The 10,338-nt window shown below is 46.8% G+C and overlaps 2 protein-coding genes across 2 annotated transcripts in view; one reads left to right on the top strand and one right to left on the bottom strand.

The window, feature by feature from the left end:
- Positions 1-1,447: 1,447 nt before the first annotated feature.
- On the top strand, positions 1,448-4,612 carry pex10 (peroxisomal biogenesis factor 10). The gene is given in 5 exon segments (XM_037684430.1): positions 1,448-1,657; positions 2,614-2,694; positions 2,766-3,157; positions 3,771-4,139; positions 4,245-4,612. Coding segments are annotated over 5 exon segments (1,023 nt in total). The 5' UTR covers positions 1,448-1,545; the 3' UTR covers positions 4,314-4,612.
- A 3,381-nt stretch (positions 4,613-7,993) lies between these two features.
- LOC119417354 (serine/threonine-protein kinase 38) overlaps positions 7,994-10,338 on the bottom strand; it is a 140,538-nt gene continuing 138,193 nt past the window's right edge. The window contains exons 12-13 of the mRNA XM_037684559.1: positions 9,709-9,803; positions 7,994-9,630 (exon numbers count right to left, since the gene is read on the bottom strand). Of these exons, the coding sequence (XP_037540487.1) occupies positions 9,494-9,630; positions 9,709-9,803 (232 nt within the window). The 3' untranslated portion in view covers positions 7,994-9,493. The remainder of the gene's footprint in view (positions 9,631-9,708; positions 9,804-10,338) is intronic.

Here is a 10,338-nt window from a genome sequence, read left to right on the forward strand (position 1 = left end):
GATGGACTGATGGATGGATGGATGGATAAATTAATTCAGGCTGTAAAAGTCTGACTCATGTTTTTTAAAAATCCTGCAGTTTGTTGAATAAGTTTATTCTTTGAACCAAGAACCAGGATCAATAAAAACACAAAGTTCTGATTCTGGACTGGGATCAGAAACAATAAAACATTTAATCCTTCGAAGTCGTCGCCGCCTCAAACGCTGAAGTTTCAAACGACGACCTCGTGCTGCTGGCCCTCAGATCAGGTGCTGAGGACGACTCAGCTACGACCACCACGGACTGAAGCTGCCGCCACGTTTCCATGACCTGAACCACGTTAATCACGTGATCATCCAGACGTCATTTCCACAGTTTTGTTCAAATGTCTTCAGTCATTCATGAGATATTTTGCTAACAGACACTCTCAGAGGTGATTACATTGTTGCCCACCTTTTGGCAGAAGAAACACTTTCATCTCAATTCTTTCAAAGCAAACAGGAAAATAAAGTTTCACTGATCCTTTAATCAGATTTAATTTAATTACATTTATTTATAAGGATCAAAGTTGTTTTTAATTAATATAAAACTTTTATGACTACTACTATTAACAACAATAATAATGTTCATTTTATTTTAATAACACATTAAAATACCTGAAGTGGACCAAAGTGCTTTATAATTTAAACATGCAAAATATTATTAATTATAATAATAATTATTTGTTGATTCTCTTTTTATTAATTGCTGATTTAATTTTTTTTGTAACGTGACCTTGAGTTTTTGAAAGGTGCCCTGAAATAAAATTTATTATTATTATTATATTATTATTATTCAAAAACAACAATAAAAAGAAAAAAGAGAAGTAAAAATATAAAATTAAAAAGACTCTGAGTTAACCCATTAAAATAACAATATTTAAAAAAATAAATAAAAACTTTACCGTTATAAATGGTAAATGCAGGGCACAAGAAAGTGGAACAAGTTGTGCTTTTTATTTCAAGATTCAAGGTTCTTTATCATCATTCACATCACATGTGGTACATGAGGTGGAACGAAATTGTGTACTCAAGATCCCAGGTACACCCAAAAATAGTAAAAACATAAAGTTTAAAAGCAACAGTATACAAGGATCTAGAATATGCTTGTACGCTAAACACTAATTTGTGCACAAATATGTTGAAAACAAGAGATTAATGACTTTAAATGAAGTCACAGATCACAACACATTGCCAGGATTATTGAATTAAATTTATTTTTGATTGTCCACTGTTGTCTTCACTCTTTGTTAAAACCAGGTCTCTCTTGTAAATGAGTCCCCGAGGCTCAATGGGATCAACCTGTAGAAATAAAGGTTGAATGAATGAACCTAATTAAAGGAATTGTTGGTTGTTGTAGTTCCACAGTTTGTCCAGCAGGGGGCAGCAGCGCTCCTTCAGGTCGGTGCGTCAACCCGGAAGTAGACGAGGATAACCGGAAGTACAGTTATAAACGCTGTTTATCGGGTCTTTTTGTTTTTTCTCTTAGATTTGTGTAATTTTGTTTTGGTGTGAAGCCATGTGAAGATGCCCCTCAGTCCCGCTAACCAGGCCCAGCTGATCCGGTCCAGTCAGAAGGACGAATTTTACCGAACCCACCTGAGGAACAAGGCCAACGATGCGGTGCAGACCGTCGCAGGTCAGACAGTTTAATGTCGTTTAGTCCAAACGTTTATAAAGTGAAACTGCTTCAAAGAAAAGTTTTAACATTTAGGAACAATTTGTTGCTTCAGTTTCCAGTTTTATAAAAACAGAACCTCGTTCAGCAGCAGAACTCTGTGGGACTTCATCAGTCTCCTGGTTCTGGAGGAGTTCTGCATCGTTGGTTTCTGCTCAGCTCCCTGAAGGTCCACCACACTCAGGACCGTCTGGACTCTACTGGACCGACGGTTCGGTTCTTTCTGACCCGTTCTGTTTTAGATCAGTTGCTGTGTTTGGGATCCTGGTCCTGTTGGATCCAGTTTGGGCCAAGTTTCTGTTTCTCCCATCGTAGTTTATTTTGAAAAGACTTCATAATGGAAGTCCTGGTGCTGGGTGAGCGCGACCTTCGTCCCAGAATCTGTGCACGTTGCTCCACGTCACTGCACAAACGAGCTGACGGAACAGATCGTGCAGGGACAGGCCCGTTGGGCCGATGAGAGTGAAGGAACAAGAATCGCGGCTCGCAGGATTAGCAGCAGCACATGTCTCTGCACCTGAAGCCGTTGATTCGTTACACGGTTTCTTTAATATTTAAAAAATTATATTATTTACTAATAAACTGTTTGCCGCAGTGCATTCTGGGTAACCATCTGTTCTCTGGTTCTGGTCCACAAGTCTTGTGGTTCCTTCAGATGAAAGTCGAGTTGCCATGTTGCTTTAAGAGGCCATGACCTTTGACCTGCTAACTGAGGCGGAGCTCACTGCACGGTCTGACCTTCAGGGTGAATGTGCTGCGAGGCTCGTCATCCGTCTGAAAGGTTTTAAACTTGTGAACGATCGTCTCTGTAGAACGAGGGACTGCAGATAAATGACCTTTGACCCTCCTCAGATTGATTGACAGCTGCTGCCGTGAGGGAACCGGTTTGAGATTCTTTTGTCTTCTCTGGTCTTCAGGGTCCAAACGATGGCTGGACTGGAGGAGGGAGATCGAGCTGCTCTCAGATCTCGCCTACTTCGCTCTGACGACGCTCTCAGGTGCTCCTCACACGTTCAGAGGTGGAACTTCATGGTCCAAAGTTCTTCAGTTCTGTTTTGGCTCCCTGCAGGTCTTCAGACTCTGGGCGAGGAGTACGTCAACATCGTCCAGGTGGACCCGACCGGGCGTCGGATCCCGTCCCGGGCCAGGCGAGGCCTCTTCGTCCTCCTCCACTCCGTGCTGCCCTACTTCCTGGAGAAGGTCCTGGTGTGTCTGGAGAACGAGCTGGAGGGCGAGCCGGAGCGGCGCCAGGCGGCGGAGGGGTGGAGCCTGGAGCGCTGGCTCCGGGGGCGTGTCCGGAGGGCGGTGGCTCTGCTGACGGCGCCTCAGAGGAGGGCGTGTCAGCCGGCGGTCTTTGTGATCCAGCAGAGCCTGGCTCTCCTGCACCGGCTCCACGTGGCCATCTTCTACATCCGAGGGTCCTTCTACCAGATGTCCAAGAGGACGGCCGGGATCGGATACGTGAGTCCAGACTGGATCAGAACCAGGACAAAATACAAATCAAGTCTTTGACCCGTGTCCTGTCTCCGGTTGTCTCTTTGACCCGTGTCCTGCCACCAGTCGTCTCTTTGTCCCGTGTCCTGTCTCCGGTCGTCTCTTTGACCCGTGTCCTGTCTCTGGTCGTCTCTTTGACCCGTGTCCTGTCTCCGGTCGTCTCTTTGACCCGTGTCCTGTCTCCGGTTGTCTCTTTGTCCTGTGTCCTGTCTCCGGTCGTCTCTTTGACCCGTGTCCTGTCTCCGGTCGTCTCTTTGACCCGTGTCCTGTCTCCGGTCGTCTCTTTTACCCGTGTCCTGTCTCCGGTCGTGTCTTTGACCCGTGTCCTGTCTCCGGTCGTGTCTTTGTCCCGTGTCCTGTCTCCGGTCGTCTCTTTGTCCTGTGTCCTGTCTCCAGTCGTCTCTTTGACCCGTGTCCTGTCTCCGGTTGTCTCTTTGACCCGTGTCCTGCCACCAGTCGTCTCTTTGTCCCGTGTCCTGTCTCCGGTCGTCTCTTTGACCCGTGTCCTGTCTCTGGTCGTCTCTTTGACCCGTGTCCTGTCTCCGGTCGTCTCTTTGACCCGTGTCCTGTCCTTGTTTAGCTGCGTGTGATCGGACAGAGCGGAGACGACTTGTCCATCCGGCGCAGCTACCGGCTGCTGGGTCTCTTGTCCCTCGTCCAGCTGCTCGTCACCGTCTCGCTGCAGCTCAGCAGCTTCAGACGGAGACAGAGAGCCCGGCAGGAGTGGACGCTCCACAGGAAGCTCAGGTACTGGACCAGAACAGTCCACCTTCTCGTCAGAACCGTCTCTTAAGGCTGCTCTGTGTGTCCTAGTCCTCAGCGCTCGGTGAGCTCGAACCCCCGAGCCGCTCGCTGCATCCTGTGTCTGGAGCCCAGGAGGAACTCCACCTGCACCCCCTGTGGACACGTCTTCTGCTGGGAGTGCATCACCGAGTGGTGCAACACCAAGGTCAGGTCCAGACCTGCACCTCGTTTGCTTTTATTCAGAGTTGGTTCTGATGAACCGGACTCGGTTTTTGTCCCGACTGAACCCTTTTTGTCTGGACGTCTTCAGGCCGAGTGTCCTCTGTGTCGGGAGAAGGTTCTGCCTCACAGACTCGTGTTTCTGCGGAACTACGGCTGAAAGAACCGGTCCAGATGTTCCGTACGGATCCGAACATCTGCACACTGCAGCTCCAGCCTCCGAGGATTGATCGTCTCATCCAGAGGTTCAGGAACCAGTTCTGGATCGAATCAGTCGACTCGTGTCAGAACGTACGGAGCCCCTGAAGTGCCGCTGGTTTGTTTCAGTTGAACTATTTAAATCCTGCAGACGAGATCAGCTGATTCGTCTCATGTTCAAAAGCTATAAAAGAATTTAGCAAAGGCACTTCAGGAGTCCTGCAGTCAGAATCAATTAATTATTTTTGCCACAAAATGTTAAAATTTGTTTGTTTTTAAATAAATGTGAACATTAATAAGGTTTTTTGTTAATTAACTGCTTTAGCTCTGCTGTTCAGAGACACGTTCATATTAAACTTATATTTTGTAGAAAAATCAAAAGATGACTCGTTTGTCCAACACGTGATATTTACCTGCGCAGGTGAACAGGCACCTTCGTTTACGGTAACTCTTGATCTTTAAAGCACCAATTTACAACAAAAATCAACTCCAGGTACTAAAAGTTCCTCAAAACGAAAAACAGCGGCATGTTTGTGTAGTCCATTTCAGTTAGCTTAGCATGTAGCTATGGTTAGCGTGTAGTTATGCTTAGCATTTAGCTACGCTAAGCATGTAACTACACTTAGGCTGTAGCTACGCTTAGCATGTTGTTACAGTAAGGATATAACTGTACTAAGCATGTAGCTAAAATTAGCATATAGCTACACTAAGCATGGAGTAAGGCTTAGCATTTAGCTAAGTATGTAGTTATGCTATGTAGCTACGATTAGCATGTAACTACATTTAGCAAGTAGTTATGCTTAACATGTATTATAACATGTAGCTACGCTTACCGTGTAGTTATGCTAAGCATGTAGCTATGTAGTTGTAGCATGTAGTTACATTTAGCATGTAGTTATATTTAGCATGTAGTTACATTTAGCATGTAGCTATATTTAGCATGTAGTTACATTTAGCATGTAGCTATGCTTAGCATGTAGTTACATTTAGCATGTAGTTATATTTAGCATGTAGTTATATTTAGCATGTAGTTACATTTAGCATGTAGCTATGCTTAGCATGTAGCATGTAGTTATAGTTAGCATCTAGCTATGCTTAGCTTGTAGTTATATTTAGCATGTAGTTACATTTAGCATGTAGCTATGCTAATGTGCGACTACACTAACAGGAACTAAAGAGTGTTCAGTTAATTGTCCATCCTCAGGACTGAGCAGAAACTAACGGTTCTGTTTAATGTGGTGCAGATTGTTCTGCCCTCCCTGAACGTTCTGGTCCAGTTTTCTGGTTAAAGACGATGGTTTGAAGGTTCAGACTCGATTTGATGCCGAACAAAATAACTTCATTAATACTTTAATAAAGTGTCGGTATGATGCTGCTTGTATTATTTACACATTTCAGAGTTTGTGTGTGCACATTCTGTCCGCCATCTTGGAAGACGACCTGCAGCGGAACAACCGTCGAGTTAAATCTAGAGGTCCACTTCCTGTCCCGCCCACCTCTACCGGCTGTGACAGAGTGAAGATGGCCAAAGCTCACAGCCGACATCAAAATTATTTGACAGCAAGCTCACCTGGATCTGTGGCGCCAATTGTAAAATTTTTACAATAAATTTATAAAACTGATCGTTTCATTCAGCAACGAAATGAACGTCTCAACAGGTCGGTTTACTGGAAACCTCTAAACTGGAAACATCTAAACTGGAAACATCTGAACAGTCAAATGTAGAACATCCTACAGAAAAGGTCAAAAGACCACAAAGGTCACCGTTGGTTCAGTTCCGGCGGCTCACGGATGAGAGCTCAAACCTTCTGGAGACCAGAAAAGGCTGAGACGATGATGCGGTTCACTCGTCGGCCGGTTGCTGCAGACGAGTGAGGAGAGCGGGCGGCACCGAGCAGATGCTCTTTAATGGGACAAACGACGAGTTAACGACGTCCTTGAGCTTTCTGGTGGCCCGGACCAACTGTCGCCTCTCTGCGCGTTCTCCCTCCTGCCGGCCTCGTTCCGGATGATCAGCTCTTCTCCTCCGTGGAGAGAACGTCTGAGAGGCGGCAGCTGTGGACGGGTCAGAACCGATCCCTGGGCCCAGAGCTGCTTCACCAGCAGCAGGTTTTATTCCTGCCTGGACTCAGGAGGGAAACTGTCGTTTCTCTGACGAGGCCTCCTGACACACATTCCTGCATTTGGCAAAGAAACCTACACCTGTTCCCAAACTGTTTAAAACTCGCTGAGGGGACACTCGGATATTTGGGCGTCACATTTCCATCTCTTGGGACGTCGAACACAAAACATACGGTATTTAACCACATCTGGACGCGTTGGTGAGAAACTGTCCCGTAAACGCAGGTTTCATCGTTTCATTGCAAACCTGGTCAGGAAGTGACACGAAGCTGCTTCCTGTCGCGCTTCTCTGAGTCCAAGTTTGGACAAACGGTGAGACAACAGCGCCACAGTCAGGTGGGACAGACGAGGACATCACGTCTGCTTGAAGCTCCAACATTGTCCAAGAGTAAACGAGAAGAAAAATAAATTAAAAACTGGAAAACTCATGAACGACGACGCTCGAAACGCCAAATCCATAAACTTTCTTCTCTGGAGCCCAACAGGAAGCTGAGACTTTTATTTTGTAGTAACCAAATGGCCATTCTTTTTTAATGTAAAAACTGCAGCAAAGATCAAAAGAAACGTTAAAAAAAGCTGCTGCCAGTGGCTCATCAGGGTCACCATGGTAACCACATATGTCTGTCACTCCCTGACAACACTCAATGAGCAGCAGTGGTTAGCGCTGTTGCCTCGCAGCAAGAAGGCCCTGGACTCAAAATGCAAATCTCTCAACAACCTAGCTCCACCTTATATTACAAATCTTATTGTTCCATATTTTCCTAACAGATCATTTTGCTCTCAGACTGCAGGTTTACTTGTGGTTCCTAGAGTTTCCAAAAGCAGAATGGAAGAAAGCTATTTCGGTTCTCAGGCTCCTCTCTTGTGGACCAAACTTCCAGTTTGTGAGGCTGACACATTGTTCAGTTTGAAGACTTTTCTTTTTGATAAATCCTATAGTTAGAGTTGGCTTGGGTTTCCTGAGATATCCCTTAGTTAGGATGCTATAGGCTTAGACTGCTGGTTTACTTATGGTCCCTAGAGTTTTCAAAAGCAGAATGGGAGGCAGAGCTTTCAGTTTTCAGGCTCCGCTCTTCCAGTTTCTGTCCATGATGCTACTTGTAAGACTTTCCTTTTTGAGAAATCCTATAGTTAGGGTCAGCCTTGGTTCTGCTGCTATAGGACCCTGAAGCTCAGCTCATTTATTCAACTCTTCTTTTTAACTAGAGTACCACATTCGGCGTATCAGATGCCCGTTGACAATCTATTACACAGCAATCTATAGCAAAGACCTTGTATAGCCTTTGACCTTGATTTGTGACCTTGACCTTGGCTGATGAAAGGTGTACATAGCACTTTGTCTTTGTGTGTTTCTCGTTGTTTTGTCTCCCTGCGTCATCCTGCCAGGTAAAATAAAGTTTTTCATTGTTTTTATTAGCGGTTAGCTCCAATCTGAGACCAATCTGACTGCGGTCTGCTGCAGGTAAGATACTGACTGCTCACAAAGACTCCACAAACCATGAAATAAAGAAGCGGGAGGCGTTAAGTGCAGAGTAATTCATTGTCGAACAGCGTTAAAACAAAACGTCAGAGCGAGCGGCGCTTCAAACAACGAGCGCTCAACGTGCCCCGACCGCATCACGACCCTCGAGTTACAGGGTGACAACATGCGCGGCGTGCACGCCCATACAAACAGGCGTGGCGTGCACGCCCATACAAACATCCCAAAGTCCGAAACGTCATGGCGTCAGAACAGCGTTTGCGATTTTAAATAAAAACAATCCTTAAATAAAAATGTCCACCGAACGTGACGCTGCGCTCGTCTGAAGCCCGTTCCTGCCGGGCGGCGCCGCCTCCGCAGCTTTTCACTGCAGCCGCTCGTCGATCTGCTGGTGTCGTCGGGCAGAAACGGGCTTCCAGAGTTATTTACATCATACCGTACGAGTCGAAGAAAAGAAGAAGTCCAGAACTCATTTACAGCCACAACATTTCAAAATAAAAGCATAATAATAATAATAATAATAAAAAAGCGTAAAAGTTTGTTTACATTCATTTTAGGCGACAGCATCTTGGATCTCGATCAGCCCTGCGAAGAAAAACGACTCGTTCCGGAACCGACCCGAAGCTTCAGAACCGGCCGACTGTAACAGAACTGGTAAAAACGGTTCCTGTTTCAAACAGAAACTGGGTTTCTTTGGATAAAAACTGGTTTATAAACTGGGACTTCCTGATTTTTCTGCAGCTTTAAACTCATTTAATTTAAATTTTAACAACAAAAACTCAAATTATTTCATTAAATGAAAGTTCTGGGTCAAACTGATGTTTTTATTTAAAGTCGGAGTGAAGACGCAGGAGTTCTGGTGACCAGGTCCACATCGGGACGGCGCCGGAGGGATGTCATATCTGCAGTCTGGGTTGAAAAGCAGGTTCTGGCTGACCCGACTGAGCTGGTCCGACTTCACTCAGACTTTAAAACACGTCATTATTTGGTCAACTAAAAGACAGATTAATTATTAATTGTTATTAATTAATTATTAATAAACTAAAAAGGAGCTGCAGGCACCGACCCAAACCTTCCCTCACTGCAGGAGCAGAAAACTCAGGCCCGGTTCTGAAAACTCAGGCCCGGTTCTGAAGTACAAGTCTTCATGTTTGTTCCACAAAATGCATAACTCTCCCGATGAGCGACTTGTGCGAACCTCGAGTCTAGAAAAAGTTGGGGGTGGGGACGTCTTTGGTCGGAAGAACCCGGATCCCTGAAGAGAACCGGTCTGACCCGATGGGAGCGGGTCGGGTTCGAGGAGCCCTACAGAGGGAATGTAAAGAGATGCTGGTTGTCTGGAGGGGACACGTCCGTCCAGGAGTCTGTGGACCCGGCTGGGTCTGGGTGAGCAGGAAGTGGAGCGGTTTCCTCAGGAGCGTTAGAGTCAAGCAGCAGGTTCCTATAGACGAAGACGAGCCGCTCTGCTGTCCGCCGCTCACACTGAAGAGTTCTGACGGCGGCGGCTCGGTTCCTGAAGGGCGGGTGAGAAGCGGGCGGGCTCATCTCTTCCCCGACTTCATGTAGGAGGGGATGGCGCCGCGGGCCGTCAGGCCCTCGAAGCGCTTGTAGGTGTAGTTGATGAAGACCCAGTCCTTGTTCTTCAGGTCCGCCTCGCTCTGGTTGGACACCGGAGCGGCTGCAGAGACAAAAACACGAGACATCGCATGAGACGGCGCAGAGACGACGCACCTGCAACGTGTCGATGGAAACGTACTCGTGGGCGTGAGGATGTCGGAGTCGGGGAACTCGTCGAAGTTGGACGTGTCGTCGATGCTTTTGATGTTGATGGGGATGGCGGCGGGTCTCTCTCTGCACCAGACGAGTCAAAGACACGAAGACCACGTTAACACCTGGACACTAAAACCAGACCCGGACCCGAGTCGGTCCGGTTGTTCTGAGACACGAGCGTCGTGGTTTGGGTGGGACCGCGTTCTGATGGAACCACGTTAACTCGACAGTCACGAGGACGCTGATGGTTCTGACAGAAGTCCTGATTTTTTCACGGACTCGGTTCTAATCAGGTCGACCCAACGCAGCTTCAGAGTCTTTCCAATGGGCGGTCCAATCTGCCTCCAGCCCGGGTCTTAGGACCTCCTGGGCCGAGGTTCTGAGCGAGCCTGAAGGTTGGACGTCAGCAGGAGTGAGAGAGCCGTCAGTCACGAGAATCAAACTCTCCAGACCAGAACGTTTGTCGTTGACTTTTCTCAGTTTTATAAAAAACTACTGAGCAGAACTGAGTCGGGTCGAAGTAGAGCGAGTCGAGCTGAGACCGGACCGTGGAACCACAGAATAAATCGGAGGTTTCTGACGTGGAGCGTCGCGTTTAAAGAGCGTCCGACGACTC

Source organism: Nematolebias whitei, chromosome 11 (genome assembly GCF_014905685.2).
Source record: "Nematolebias whitei isolate Nwh7 chromosome 11, NemWhi1, whole genome shotgun sequence".
In the NCBI taxonomy this organism is placed as follows: Eukaryota; Metazoa; Chordata; class Actinopteri; order Cyprinodontiformes; family Rivulidae; genus Nematolebias; species Nematolebias whitei.